This window comes from Paroedura picta, chromosome 4, assembly GCF_049243985.1.
Source record: "Paroedura picta isolate Pp20150507F chromosome 4, Ppicta_v3.0, whole genome shotgun sequence".
NCBI lineage: Eukaryota > Metazoa > Chordata > Lepidosauria > Squamata > Gekkonidae > Paroedura > Paroedura picta.
Window position 1 is genome coordinate 138,780,346 of NC_135372.1, and position 16,298 is coordinate 138,796,643.

Genomic DNA, 16,298 nt, shown 5'->3' on the forward strand with positions numbered 1-16,298 from the left:
AGGGTTGTTGCGAGGGTAAAATGGAGGACAGAACAATGCCATAAGCTCCTTTGGGTCCCCACTGGGGACACAAGCAGGATATGTCACTAAATAAAATAATTATACAGGGAGACAGGAAGCAAGGAGGGAAAACTACCGCTGGTTTTCAGTCAAATCGTTTGGAATCTTATCATGCTTCAGAAAGGAGGTTTGGATCCCCCATACACCTCCCGCCCTTCCCACACTCCAGAGATCCATCTGTGTGCATGCCACACCCAAAAAACGAAGGCAGGCAGAAATGGGTTCTCAGCAGTTTCTCATCAGCCTTGGAGCTCCACCCCTCCAGGGGTTCACCAAAGTCATCTTCTTGTTGTCATGTAAGGTGGATTCATCATATGAGCATTTCCCATTGTGTGGACAATGGTGAAGTTATTTAAGCGGTAGACATAATAGTTTGACCTAAAAAGGATGCCTGCCCTGAGCCTTACAGGTATAAAATTAAAATGAGATACATGGAAAAACAAATGCTACAATGCAGAGTTGCTTAAATGGAGACAGTTAAAAGGTCTTAAAAGAACAGTTTTTTACACTACAAAGCATTTACTTACCTTCGTGAGCTAACAAGACCCAAAGAAGTTCTTCACACACTGCAAAATTATGATATAAGGTGATATGTCTCGATGATGGCCTGCCTAGCATACAACTCACAATAATTTTTTAGAAGGAAGAAAGAGAAACAAGCATCCTTATATTCAGTTACTTGGAAAGAGGATCTCTTTCCAAAATTGACAGCTAACACTTGTGTATTCGTGTGTGTGTGTGTAAATCAATCAGAATCGTGTGCTGGGTATTCCCCAATCCAAAATGCAAAGGTAGACAAGGGACCAAAACTGAAGTGAGCATAACCGTTTCTTGGTACATTATATAACCTCGGGAAATCAGCCGATATTATCCCCTACAGTACTTACCTAATGTTATAGACATTATCTATGGAGAGTACTATGTAAGTTAACCTGTTCTTATATGCCTGTAAGTCACTTGAATACACAACCTGTGAATAAATCCCAAAATTGCCAATAACATGTATGAGCCTCAGAGCTCGAGAGGGACGTGTGCAATCTCTGAAGATGGGGAAGGTAGTGGGGGAATAATTAAAAGCCCCTTCTAACTTTGCAGAGTCAAAAAGTGGGAAAGGGGACCAAGGAAAAGGTAAACGACTGCAGAGGAATATCCCTATGAGATACATACATTTGAACAACAGTGATGATGAAATGGCAGGAGTCCTTTCTGGCTTTACTGCATTATAATTATGATCGCTTGCCCAGGACGGAGTGCTGCTTTCTGGAGCTGGCTCCTTAGCAACTGTCTGAGCACTGCCTTCGGTCTTAAGGGCTGCCACCGCAGGTTTCTTCATGGCCATCTCTCTTTTCTCAGGAGCTGGTCTCTTCTGTATGGAGGGAAGTTTGGAACCCGCCTGTGTAATCAGAACCTGAATCACTAAACATCGTAATTATGAAGTTGGGTCAAGTAGTTATGAAATACTGCAAACATCTCATCCAGCAACAAGTGTTACGGCTTTGGACTTTTAAGTATGGAGTTGGGCGCTCTAAAATGAACAGCTATGTATATATATATATAAAGGAAAAGGATAGTGCCAACTTTTACCATAAAAGGCGGACTTTAGAACTGATCTGTATTTCTGTAAATGGGAACCAAGCGCCAGACTTCCAGACCCTGAGCAAAGACCAGCAGCTGGATGGAGGGGCATAGAATCCCCAAGATCCACAGGACAGCACTACCCAACTCCCTGGGCCAATATCACTGTGCCATTGAAACACACAGGAACTGCTCTTGCTTTACTTTTTAAGAGTTGCCATTGCACAAAGCCATTTCAAGTCCTAAGGACTTTTCTCTCGGATGTGTGTGTCTGCCATTTACAGTGCAGCAGGGGTTAAAAAAAGAATACTTCCCATAAATGTGAGAAGAAATACCCAGGACAGAATTAACCAAATAGCTGCTGAGAACCACAAATCCCTTGGGTAAAAAACCTTTCGTCTGTCATGGACTGACCAGGAAGCCTTGGGTAAGCTAGCCTCAACTCTACCTTTCTGCCCCTGGTAAGATAAAGGTATCCCCTGTGCAAGCACCGAGTCATGTCTGACCCTTGGGGTGACGCCCTCCAGCGTTTCCATGGCAGACTCAATACGGGGTGGTTTGCCAGAGCCTTCCCCAGTCATTACCGTTTACCCCCAAGCAAGCTGGGTCCTCATTTTACCGACCTCGGAAGGACGGAAGGCTGAGTCAACCTTGAGCCGGCTGCTGGGATTGAACTCCCAGCCTCACAGGCAGACAGCTTCAGTCAGCATTTCTGCTGCCTTACCACTCTGCGCCACAAGATGCTCTTCATTGCCCCTGGTAATGCGAGTATAAAACCGTTTTAACCATGCGATGTTATTGCACAGGTGACTGAAATAGGTTAAGTTCTCAAGAAGCCACGAAGGATGGCAATGGCTGTGCAATGACAGCAAAAGAAGCTTTCGTGTTCAAAGGAAGTAGACCTCGGAACACTGGGGGGGATTCTTGGCTGGACCCAGAAAGACTGCTCTTCATTTTTAATATGAAAAAAGCTTTGAACCTTCTAAAACGCGAAATAATACTAACATTATCAATTCAGCTCAAGCTATAGTTCCAAGTGGAACATACAAAAGCCTGACAAAAAAGCCCAGGGTTTATTCTAGTCCCCGCAATACAAGATATGTCCGAGTTTATATGCATTATTCATAACCCCAGCAACAGTACAGCTGGAGCCTTGGGGCAAGGGGTGGCACTTTGGAAACGTCAGCACACTGCACCTAGACAAACATAACATACAGAAATGGTGAATCTTTTGTGTGCCAAAAAGACACCGCTTGTACTTTCCAAAGCAATGTTCGTTTCTCGACAAACTGTTGTCCAAAAAATGGTTAATTTTTAAATTCAGACAAGTGAGTGTTTGATTAGTGATGCAAAAATGAAATATTCTTCCTAGAAAGGACAGTAATTGTTACTCAGAGATGTGGATACTCAGCTGGGAAGAATATAAGTTCTGTCATTTTGTCAAGGACAGGTGACGTTTCTGTATTAAGTTTGTGTTAAGATATAGAACGTTGCCACAGAACTCTGTGCGCTATTAATCATAAGAGTGCATATGAGAGGTATTATTCAACAACATTTGCTGACCTGAAGAACAATGTGAAACCTCAAGGTGGCAGCATATTGCATACAAAACATCATCTACGCATGACGAGATCTGCTTCAAAATTCATTTAGACTTACCGGAGGCTGGGATTTCAGGACAACAGATCGTTCAAGTTTTACTTTCGTCTTCTCCTTTGGTTTTTGTTCTTTGCTTTCACTCATTAACTTCATAGTGGCTGTAGCGTGTTTGATAATGCACTCGTGTCCACAGTACACAGAGCCTGACTGAGCCACATTAGAACAGCCAGGCCCAATGCAGCTGGCTGCTTCAGGCTCTTCGACTACCTGAAGGATGGCACAAGAAGTTAACAGATTTTGAACACCATTCGAACCCCATATCATTTGGAAATCCGAAACAAACTGTAGCAGCAGCAGCAAATACCGATTGCTGTCACTTGGCAAAGTTCAGTGATTTTCTGTACAATTTTCTCTTAACACCTGGCTGCCATTTCAGCCAGGCTGTGCTAAAATATTTTAGTACATTTTTAGGAAGTACATTACTGTTGGAAGGGAGACTTAAAGCATACGCAGAATCCCAAGTGTTTCTACCCAGGGGACCTCATAAGTTTAAATTTCCAAAAATGGCCTTGTCACAAGATTTCAGTCTGCAACAGAGTAACTTGCTCTCCATTGTTCTCTACCTGGACTTAAGAAATCTGGAGAACTTTTGATGAGAAGCTAAATGTTTACAAGAGGTTCACACAAGCATGCAGTGGGCTGGACATCCGAGAGAGCAAGAAGCTGTCCACTGAGGCTCCTTGTGCCACAGGAAATCACCACCACTGGCAGAAGGGACTTGGGGCAGACAACCAACACTATGTTTCTGCAATTACAATACAGCCTGTAAGGAAACTAAAAGACAGTATGTTTCTCCAAAGATCCATACCTCTTTCTATAGTTAACCCCCCCCACTCTGTTTAAATTACTGCTGAATGTTTTTTTATATCAACTTTGCATCTGATTGGTGTTAGCCGCCATGAGCCTCTTTTGGGGAGGGGCAGAAAATATATCTAATAAATAATAATAGATATGATAGAGAAACCAAACACAAATGGTTCTCTGGAAGGACGCCTCCAAGAACCAACTCATGGGCTATTATCTGCTGAGCCAGACAGACATTCCATGTGTTGAAGTAAGCAGTCCACCTGACTAAGCAAGGTAATGCAAGTCCCCATGGAAGACTTAAGGCACCTCTCTCAAGCAAGACCAATGGGGAACTCGTGCATCACCCGTGACAACGCTTTCTGCATATTTCAAAAACCTTACATGGAATGACTGCTCCCATGAATCGCGGGCTGACATGAATTGCTATTCCACAAATCAGTAGGGACTCACCACACACAGATTACCTTTAAGATAGCTTGTAGTATAATTAGGAAAAAGAGATATAACCTGCAAATTACAATCCAGGTAAAAACCAGGTACAGAAACTGTGGGACCACATTCAGGTAACGGTTCAATGCTCCTGTCCTGTTCCACTTGCACTAACAATGTTTGTTTAGGACCAACTCACGGTGCTGGTATTGGTTTTTAAAGTTATATATGGACTGGGACCTACATACATATTATCATACAAACCCATGCCATCATTATGATCAGAGGCGGTACTTTGTGCTCCTAGCACCTGAACCTAGATTTATTTATTTGATTTATTTACTGCCACTCCCGAACTAGCTGGCTTGAAGTGATTTACGATAATAAAAACCATCAAATACAACAAAAACATTACCTTACAGTAGAACCATATATGTTAACTAAAATAAAGGCGGCAGCAACAATTTATCCCCCAAAGAACTATACCCACCCTATATCCACCTTCTTAGTCACAGCACCAAAATGCTGGAAGATCCATCTATCATTGTCCATTGATCATTCTACCAGTGGGTAACAACTTTCCTATTCCATCTAGCATTCCCTTACTGACCCTTCCTCGTTCTTTAATTTTAGTTTACACATATGAACTATTTTTTAAAAGTTGGGTTTTAATCACTCTTAAATAACTGAGGGCCCCTTACTGGTTGAGAAGGCAATACACAGATGCTTTACATAAAATTAAAATGGTTGTATCCTTTAAATGAAACATAGGCTTTGTGTCCAAATCTATTACTAGATCATAAAAAACTGACCCAAATATAAAAAATATATTGAAATATTCAAATCAGTTGATCATAATCAAAACCGGTAACAAATAAAAAGTAAAGAAAACTTAGCACATAATATTTCAACAACCAGAAACGTTCACCTCCTACAGTTTCTCAAAAGTTAACGGAAGATAACCAGGCCTTTGGACCAATTCTGTACATTTGGTTGTTTGTTATTTTTCACATTCCAGATTATCATTCCAGAATAAATGTCACTAATGTACAACCAAAATGTTTGCTCTAGTTAGCATGTTTTAAATTAGTTCATGATTGCTTTTACTCGAAGAGATATAAGGCTGCATCTATGAACAAAGTTTTGTGCAAACTACATTGTCTCATAGGGACCCCAGAAAAACGACCCCTGGATACTCACCAAGAAGGGTCCTTCTCATCTGTGGTTAAGAAGGACATCTTGATGGGTGATTTCCAGCACATATACAGTGAGGCAGGAATAAAACTGCTTCCACCTCCTGTCTCCTGCTTGTGTGTGTCACCCTTCTCTCATTCTTAGTACACCTACAGCTAAAAAGCTCACTAAAAAAACATGCTAACTTCCCTAAAGCCATTTTAGAACTGACAGCTAATGAAATGTAATTATAGTAAACAACAGAAATCAAACAGGAGAAGAATTTAGGAACTTGAAGAGTTATTCTAAGATTATATACCTACATAGTAGGAATGTTTTGACCTTCTGCCTTATTGTCCCCAGCTATGCATGCCCTGAGGCACCTGCTAATTACTGCCCTGGACATCCCCCTACCCTTGTTTGGTATAAACAGTGTTTCTGTTCATTTTTTCTTTAAATTTTGTCTATTGTGATAATGTATGCTTTTAATGCTTGTCTGACATCCTGATTATACCATACCCTTTCTTTGGGGTGTTTTGGCTCTAGACAAAAAGTGGGAAGGCCAAGATCTTGCGCATGACGGACGTTTTGAGTCCATCTTAGCCCAAAATGTGGAGTCCATTCTTAAAACAACTTTGTCCTTGTGGAAAACATACAAATCTGAATTCATAGTAATTGTCTCAGATACCATGCGCAGAAGTGACTAACATAAGAAACAGCATTGTCATTGTTAGAAACTTTAAAGAAATGTCTTTGATTGGTTCAAAAAAATCTTTGGTTAAGCACCATGAACACTGTTTAAACTTCCAGGTCAGAAACCTATGAAGGAGAATCCTTAGATGCAGCTCTTTCAGAAACCTTACTATATGTTGGTGGCCTGGCTAGAAGAGCGTCCTTTACATTAGGGGTAGTCAACCTGTGGTCCTCCAGATGTTCATGGGCTACAATTCCCATGAGCCCCTGCCCGCAAATGCTGGCAGGGGCTCATGGGAATTGTAGTCCATGGACATGTGGAGGACCACAGGTTGACTACCTCTGCTTTACATTGTGTATCACTGTGGCAATGGCTGCCATTTGATGTCAAAGGGCTGCGACGCTCAACCCTTTGGACATACCTTCCTGTAGTCACTCATAGAACCAGAGTTGGAAAACCAATTCCAAGACACCTCCTACAACCTGGAGACATACAGTCTACATTCTTCCCCCTGCACCACCTCACAAATGCTTTCCATGTACTGTATCAAGGTCAGGACCCTGATGCTAGATTGTTTTCTTGAGGCCAATAACATCCATGCTGTGCCCGATATAGGGCCACTAAAAGGTTATCCGTTTGTTGTTGTTTGATCTTTGGCCTTAGCATCTTTGGAATTACTGGAAATGTAGGAAAAGCATACAGGAGACCCTGAAACCAGTTCACAGTCATGGTATCTTCATCTTGACCTGTTTGTGGAAGTAGCCTGTTCACCTGTCTATTGTGTTAGGTAAGAAACAGATCCAGTCCTGGAGTACCAAACTGATTTTATATTGGACTGAACGCTTCTGATTTTCATAAATTTAAGATCCAGGATGTTCAGCCAGTCTTCTTTTGGGCATGGTAAAGAAAAAAGAATAAACGCTGTGCCCTCTTTCTGAATTTGGACTGGTTCCGGTGTGCTTAGCTGACACCAATGCTCCATCGCCTAGAGAGATCTCAAATGTTTCTTCAGGTTTTTCGATGTCGGGGAAACCAGGAAACACTTTGGCAGCAGCCTGTTGAATTCCAGCATGTAACCTCGAGACTACTTAACTTGACCAGGAGTCTGCCTGATTCTCCTTCCAGTCTTCCTTGAAGAGTGTCAAGCATCCCCCCCTACGGGTCCCTAAGAGTCATGCTTTGGAGGGTTTTGTACCTTGGTTAGGTCATTCCTGGTTGTGCTTGCTCTTTGCAACAGGAGATAGACTTCCAGTCCTGCATCCTTCTCTAGCAGGACCCTGGGACCCTCTTCTTCCTCCTGATCGAAATCTAGGCAATGTATTCTGGATACAAAAGGGAGTAACCCTGATAGGGCCTCCGGCCTTCTTTTCGTCGCTGGTCTCAACAAATAATTTTGCCAAGGATTCCCTAAAGTGTCTATCTCTTTGAAAGGGATAAGCTGTGTTTTGGGATTTTGAATGGTAGTTTGAATGGTAGCTTGCCATGCTTTTAACCATAAAACTTGCCTTGCCACAGCCACTGAGGCCACTGTTCTGGAGTGGCATCTATGGTGAAAGCAGCAGCTTTCAGCAACCTCTTGGTCCCTTCAAGAAGCCTACAATTGTTTTCTGAAAGCAAATGTTTGCCCACACTATTGCTACTCTAGACGTTTATAGACGCAGTAGTAGATACTTATGGCTACAGCCTCGTGTGCCGTTTGCAATGAGATTCCCTATTTCTTTTCCACAGTATCCCTTAGGTTGGCCTCACCAATTTTCAGATAGGAGGCCCACAGTTTGTAATGCTGAAATAGGGACATCTATAAAGGGTGTTTTGGAGGGCCTCTTCAGTGTAATTCTGTAAAGTATACAATTTCTTAATGAAAGAGGGAAAAAAAATTATTAGTGGCTTCTGCCATTTAGCCCTGATCTTTTCTTCAAAGAATTCTGGTAGTGGGAGTTGTTTTTGTACAGTCCCAGTCCTAGGGAGGAATTCCTGATATCCTTTGGGACCATATAGTCATTTAGATTCTGGTATGATTTCCTCAGGTAAACGAGCCCATTTTAAATCCAAGGCAGCCTCTGACTTTGCTAGCATGAACTGGCAATTCTCTGCTTTAAAAAATTGAAGAGAGGGTTTTGGCACCTGAATTTCCTCATCCTCCTATGCATGTAGCAGGAATTCCTCTTTTTCTTTAGATTCTTCATCAGAGGGCCTTACCCTCATTCTGGCCACTTTAATAGGCCATCTAAAATGACCTTCCACATCTTATCCCCCTTCTCCTGCTCATCTTGTCTAGGGGGAGAGGAGGAAAAATAATTGTATGGAAGTTTGACAGAAAGAGCCCCATGACAAGAATCAGAAATTTCTTCTCCCTGGCTGGGATCGGACTGGGTTTCCCTGGCAGCATTCAGCTGAGAAGAGGCAAAATGGCCACCACTAGTACTTGGCTTCGAGGAGCTAGGCTGAGCCTCCTTCTTGCTCTCTTTTTCTGGAGCACTTAGATGGCTTGGCTAGGTCTCTCTTTTTCTTGACTGGTGTGACTTGAAACTGTCTGCTGCCTGCCAGAACTGAGCCTATTATTGCTCAGCCAACATAATGGGGGCTCCCAGAGAGGCATCTGATAAGCTTCCTCGTTCCCGTTATCCACTATGATATTGGCAATCAGACTCTGAAAATGGCTGCGTCCTCCGTATCCTCTCTGGCCACCTGCTGTAGCCCAGCAGTAGCTACAGAGTAAAAGGTTTTAAAAAATAAGAGAGGTGGTAGGAGAAGACGAGTAAAGTGGTGGACAGAAATGAAAAACAGAGATTAAGAGAATATAGAATAGAGACAGATAACCCACTAAGTGCTCTCCCTGAAGAGATGTAGTTTTGTTCCTGCCTCCCTATGTGCTGGAAATCATCCCTGTTATGGGTGGAACCCTACGGGCTGCCTACTCTTGGAAGTTAGCCAACAGCTGATATTTCTCTACTTTCCCTCATGTGTTCTCCAAGACCCATGAAAAGCCAATGCCGAGGGCTAAACTAGTATGAAGAAGATGCCACGCAGGTAGAGGATGCTGCCATGAAGTTGGGGAACTGAACAAAACTGCTCCCCTGCTCTCATGCAGCACAAGAGAGCTTGTTCCATAATCCACTGGGGTTATAGCAGCCAATTCACTCATCTTGCTGTGGGATGTTGTGTGTAACATCCAACACCCTCCAAAATACAAAGTTATTCCCACTAGAAATCAAACATTGCCATACATAGGAATGGAGAAAATACTCACTGGCTGAAATATTTTGAGTTTTTTCTTCCCGCTTGGATTTGCGGCCTTTTCGATCCGACCCTTGATGCCTTGATCCTCACTGGATTTTTGCTCAACGGTCCCTATGCTCGTGAGTTCCGTGCCGTCGGCTGTTAATTGCCCAAGCACAGCTTCCTGTCGCTGCGTTTCCGTGGCTGACTCGTCTTGAACCTGCAGAATGGTGCAGTTTGGGCAGATATAGTCCTCCCCATTCCTTTCCAAGAGTCGCCCACGAGCCTCCGAAATTCCTACGCAGTCCCCATGAAACCATTCCTCACATCTATCACAGCAAATCATAAACCTAAAGAAGTAAACATATGTGAAAAAATATTGGCAGATTATCTTAAATTAACAAACCATTTTGTGCGTTATAACCCGGTCAGGAAAAGCCTTAGAGTAGTTTAGTTTTGCACCATTACACACACCTGATCCTTTTAACTGGAGATACCTGGGATTGAAACTGGGACATTCTGCATGCCTAGAAAAATGCTCCACCACTGAGCCACAGCCTCTGATAGTAGGTGGTATGAAAGACCCCTGAGACCCTGGAGAGCCTCTGCCAGTCTGAGAAGACCATACTGAACTCTGACGGACCAAGAGTCTTGTATTCAGTATAAGGCTGCTTCGTGCGTTCCTGTATCCACCTGCGCAGAAAAGCCCTCTTAAATAGTTTAGTTCTGCAGAGTTTGTGGCAAGCCAGGATAGGGGGAGTCTTCCTGACCTCATAACAGGCCACCGCATAAAGCAGGAGCCACAACAGAGAAATCACATGTACATATATTGCTCCCATTCTGCAGACCAACCTTTCTCAACTTTTTTACCATTGAGAAACCCCTGAAACATGCTTCAGGTTTGAGAAACCTCAGAAGAGGCATGCAGAATATAGTTGGGAAGCATCTCTGTGAACATGCTTACCTGAGGTTCTTCCCCACCTTCTCTGGACCTATCATTGGCCATTTTGGGAGGGAGGGGTTGGTTGGCAGAACCATATGGTCATTTCACCCAAGACACACACACTAAAATTCCCACCCACCCACCTGGGACGTCAAGAAACCGGAGCGTTTCATGAAGCCGTGGTTGAGAAAGCTTGCTACAGACACTCCACTGGCCGCTCAGTTGTTTCTGAGCTTACTGGCTGTTGCATACAAAGCATTCCTCACCTTGGGCCCCTCTTTTGTATGGTACCACATCTATGTTCCATCACGATGACTTCGCTTAAATCAGCAGAGGCTGGGCAAAATCAACAACTGCCCATGCATGTGTTTTCTCCATTGTGGCTCCTGCTTTCCAGAATAGCCTGCCTGAGGAGGTCAGTAAAGCTCCCCTGGCCTTCTGGCAAACCTGACAAAACTGAACTAGTCATCATCTGACTAAAACTTTTGCTTCCTTGATATCCAGTCTCCTCCTTTGGACAGAATTCCATGTTCAAAATGTCTGCGCAAATGCCATGATCCAGTGTCATTATCAATACTCTGTTAGATCCTTGCTACCCTGTATTCATGCCCAATGGTGGAGTCAGCCTCTGCTTTCTCTGGAGCACTGAAGCCCTCTTGGCTCACTCATTCATTCCACTCAAAAACTAACCTTCCCATGATTATTTTGTTTCTAGTAACATACTCAGCAACTAGTCTCCTCCAACAGTTTTAACCCATCTTGCACTGTAATCCTTCTGTACCTCACAGACTGGGAACACAGGAGAGGGGGAAATATGAAACATTTAACATACCCCCTGGTAGCAAAGCAGGAACATTAACAAAAATTAATCCAAATATATATCCAAACAGCATACCGTATGAAATAGTATCAGATACTTGTCTTTTTCATTCTAGTTATCCAGTCTCCTCCTTCCCCTCTACTTGATCCTTCCCATTTCATGCTTCTACAAAACAAAGACTCTGATACCTCTAGCACATTTCTGGGCAGCATGCACAAATACTTGGAGTCAACTGGTGCAGAACAATTAACGTCTCATGTTTTATAGCAGTTACATACGTTTGCTTTGGCACTCAAGGTTCTGTTAAGAGCAACACTTGGTAAATAAATGATTCATCTAATCTGTACTCACCCCCTGAACATTTTTTTCGAAAATGTCGGCTTAAATACCTGTTATTATGAGGTTGCTGACAGATACAGTATAGAGTACTTGGATCATAAATCTCCGCTTCTGACTTAATCTTTACGGATTCTTCTGCTCCATCACTCGACTGTCCAGGTTGCTCCTTCTTCGCCTGAATCTCTTCTGCAATTTCCTCAGCAGCGACGTCTTGGTCTCCGGCCTGAATGTTCTCTGTGTTCTGGGGCTCTTGCTTCACAGTGGCTTCAGCCCTAACCTGACTGCCAGCCTGCACATCAAGCTGATCAGTGGCGCTTAGTGGGGCCAGTTTGCCTTTAAGGCAATTCTGCAACTCCTTTAAAGTCAGCTCTGTTGGTTTTTGCTCAACGCGCTTCTTTCTCAGGCGGTTCTGCAGCTCTTTCAAGGTTAAGCCGTCACTGTCGCTGTCAGAGGTGCCCTCCTCTTCGTCTTCCTCCTCTTGTTCTTTTGTGCTCCTGCCTTTCTGAGCCGACAGGCCCTTGCTGTCCTTGGAGCGACACTTCTGAGAGGTAGGTTTTATCTCTGGAAAGCTTTCTACACTACCCTCAGAAGCCGTCTCAACGTCAGTAACGTGGCAGGACGCTGACTCACTCAAGTCCTCAAGCGCCGCAGGAAGGTTCTTCCTCCCTCTGCGCCTCACGGTCGTAAGGAATTCTTCTACCCGCTCGGTGCGTTTGGGCTGTCGCCCGCTGCGCCTCAGAGCCAAGCTCTGCTGCTGTGGAGAGGGCTGCTGCTCCACAATGTCCATGTCTGCATCCCCTAAGCTTTCACGCTTTGCAATTGTGGTCCTTCGAAAACCCCACGTCTTCTTGAACTCTTTACTAGTAGGTTTAACGGTCTTTTGGTCATCTTCATTGCTCTGCTCACCTTTGTCGTCCAAAGCTGCCGGAGAGAAATTAATTCGCATGTCTTAAGTGTTTATTTTTCACCATTTTCTTCCTGTGAACAACACTTGAAGGACTGCAGAGTGTGGTCTGCAAGATCTTGAAGTAGCTACTAACCTCATTACAACAAACACTACCCCAACAGCAACACTTATGTTCACGTGGCCTGTCCGACAATAACCAGGTCATCTTCAGACATCTCAAAAACCATCGATAGCATTTTCTTGCAAACACAATCTTATTTTCTGTGGATTGATCATGGGTTTAATCTCTTCTCCAGTGTTTCAAAGTGGACAACCACTAACCTTTTAGGGCAGGATTAACAGAGCATACCTATAGCCCCTATAACAATATGCTGTACTTCCTTTAGTTCAGCAGTATGTAGTTGCCATTTCTCTTTCTGTCTGATTGCCATAAAGTCAAGAGGGAAGTGGTAGCGTCACCACAAGTGTCTTATCAAATTGCAGCAGCACCATGGTAACCAACAGGCAGGTTAGTCCTCATGGCTGGCAACAGGCAGCAATGATGACTAATGCAAAAGGTATGTGACTGCTGCCTATGTACAAGGCTCTTAAGTGGCTATGTGCTTGCCTGTTCCCATGAATACGGATTACCCCCAAAGAAAAGCATCACATTTATTTATTTTCTAGGATAGCAGCATGTCCATTTGGATTCTGATAATCTATATTATCTATATTATCTATATATTCTATATTATCTATGAAAATAGTCTATTGTTTGTTTTATTTATATTGGGATTTGGATGACTACCCCTCCTGGCAAGCTGGCTCAGGGCAGTTAACATCTGTAAACTGTAAACCGCTCCCCCCCCCCCGCAGATTCCCGGACCCACCCACTCAGGCACTGCACTCTTCCACCGCCCCCCCCACAAATCACGCCCACGATCTGCCGCCGCTTCCCCCACCCCAAACACCCATCCCTCTCTACCCCACACTCTTCCCCCGACACCCCACCTCCCAATTCACCCCCTCATGATTCCCCCCCCCAACTCTCCCTTCGGACCTTTCACACACACCCCTCCTTCCCCCCCGTCCCATCCCATTCCACCTACCTACCTTCCTTCCTTCCTTGCTGCCTTCCTCTATTTCTCTTTCTCCTTTCTGCCTCTCTCTCTCTCTCTCTTTCTCTCCCTCTCACTTGCTCTCTTTCGGTCTTCCTTTCTTTCTACCTTTGTTTCTCCCTTCTATCCATCCCTTCACCCACCCCTTGCCCTCCTTTTTCGCTCCCATCCCTCCTTCCCTCTTCTACCTTCCTTTCCTACATTCTACCTCCCAATGCTTACTCTCCTTTTCCCCCTTCTCTCTCTCTCTCTCCCTCCCTCTCTCTTTCTCTATGCCTGCCTGCCTGCCTTCCTTCCTTCCTTCCCTCGGGCCCCTCCTGCAACCACCCACTGCCTGCTAGTGCCCGCTGTATTTTTTCTACAGCGGGCTTAATTTCTAGTTATACAATAAATATCTAACATTTTAAATGGCAACTAATTAAAAACAGATTAAAAACAATATTGTTTAATTCTACTAGGTACGCCCGTATATGTGGACCATTACATTCAGATGTTTCTCTCATTCCAGGGGAGGGCTCTTGCAGTAGGGGGCCAACTCAATGCTGTTTACTGACCTAAATCAAAGGGCTGGTGGAAGAGCTCTATCTTGCAGGCCCTTTGAAACTGAGCAAGCTCTTGGAGGGCCCGCAGCTCTTCTGCGAGCTCATTCCACTAGTTGGGGGCCAGGTGTGAAAAGGCCTGCCCCTGGTTGAGGCCAGATGTACATCTTGGGGGCCAGGGCTTGCCAGCCAGATCATATTGGCGGAGCACAATGACCTTCAAGGGGTATAAGTCAGGCGGTCCTCAAGTATGTGGGGGCCCAGGCCACAGATGGCCTTAAAGGTTAAAACCCAAACCCTGAACCTGATCCGGAATTTAACTGGAAACCAATGCTTAATATGGGTTCTCCATGGTGTTCTAGTGAGAACCCAAGCTGCTGTATTCTGAACCAGTTTTAATTTCCGGTTCAGGGACATGGGCTATGAGCTTTCAAAAAGTTACCCACTTCTGTGAATGAAGAAAGTGACATACCAAAAGAAGTGTTTTCCATAGTAAATTCAGCGTTGAGGGCCACAGGTTTCAAACTCCCTTCTGTTCCAGATTTCACTTCTGAAAAACACACACAGAAAAACCCCACATTTATAAACTGAACTACTTTCAAAATTAGTTCTCCCAAAATAAAATGTTATACATATATCTTGATATCTGTTTAATTGTTATTAATGAATTGGTTCCATTATATTGGTATAGGTTCCACCTATACCAAATCAAATAAATATTGCTATCAATACAGTTTGAGAGGGGACAGCGTATACCACTGCACAGATTTCTTGATATGCTACCCTAGGTTGGCTCCAGTAACTTCATGTCTGGCTTTCTAAACCAGGCCAAATCCAGTCGATTGCTTAACTGGGTTTGTAGGCCAGAGTCCTAAGAATGACATTTAAACACAGCTGGCAAGATGGGAAGTTTGACTAGTGTGGCCTCTACCCCAACCTTCCGTTTTACAGATTTAATCCAAGTGGCCTCTGAATAAAATAAGTTCAGGATCAGTATGAAAACGGGAAAAAAACAGGAACTTTTATTTACTTCTAAGCACAGGAGAAACTATTTACAGGAATAACACAGTGGAGAGGAGAGAAAAAAGTTTGCATCGCCAGACTTTTAGTTGGAAGAAAACTTTGTGTTTTGGTATAAAGCAGGCTACTTTGACGAAGAGAATGAAGCTGTCTGTGGTTTCTGAAAGGAGCTAACATATATGCTGTGAGAATTCTGAGGTTGAGAGAAGGCCATTATTCCCCTGAAGACTACAAACTTAACTTATCTCCACACATTCCCTGGTTCAGCATGCTTCCATATGAGGCAAATTCTGTGACAGGATCCCTTTCACGGTCTCTCTTTTTTCCTGAACGTTCAGGCCCTGACTGCCTGACCAGTCAGTGTAATGGATTTTTCTCATCTATTCCCACCTCCCATCTGCCTCCTCCAGCCCTTCCTGGGATCCTATTTGGCTGTAAGGTGCTTTGCTTACGCATCAAACAGGAATTAAGGGGATTGGTATATTTCAAAAATGGACATAGAACTAGGAAGATCTGTGATTGGGGGCAGGGGGGCGGAACATAGCATTTTCAGCTAAGGAACTTAAAATTACAAAATAAGGCTAGCCCTTACAACTTTTAAACCCTACATTTCCTCAATGGATGTTAAATACAAGATCCGTCAAGGATCCACGAACTATAGTAAACAATGCTCTAGTATGATATTTTGCTCCTGCTCTAAGAAAATTCACTATTTTTTCCTACTCTCTCCAAACTCCATTTGAATTTCTAGAACCAGCCATTCCTGCTCCCTTTCAGACTCACACATACACACACACCGCTGCCCTTTGAGCTGGGTCCATAGGTTAGGTGGCACAACATTAAAGAGCAACGTAAACAGAATTGTGGTTGGAAAAAAAACAAGCTTGAAAGAGATCCCTATATAGTAGAAGTAACGAATATGCCAATGTTGCAGTTTACTTTGGCGGGTAAAGAAAGGTTAAGAGGACAGGTGAGGAATCCAAAACTCCAGAAGACGTTTAGAGAAAAAGAAGTCTC

At 43.7% G+C, this 16,298-nt stretch overlaps 1 protein-coding gene across 6 annotated transcripts in view; it reads right to left on the bottom strand.

Moving 5' to 3' along the window:
- DIDO1 (death inducer-obliterator 1) overlaps window positions 1-16,298 on the bottom strand; it is a 72,496-nt gene that overhangs the window by 40,224 nt on the left and 15,974 nt on the right. For all 6 annotated transcript variants that reach the window (XM_077335805.1, XM_077335806.1, XM_077335809.1 and 3 more), the window contains 5 exons: window positions 14,734-14,811; window positions 11,769-12,639; window positions 9,648-9,966; window positions 3,295-3,501; window positions 1,228-1,453 (listed from right to left, as the gene is read on the bottom strand). In XM_077335805.1, coding sequence (XP_077191920.1) covers window positions 1,228-1,453; window positions 3,295-3,501; window positions 9,648-9,966; window positions 11,769-12,639; window positions 14,734-14,811 — 1,701 coding nt within the window. The remainder of the gene's footprint in view (window positions 1-1,227; window positions 1,454-3,294; window positions 3,502-9,647; window positions 9,967-11,768; window positions 12,640-14,733; window positions 14,812-16,298) is intronic.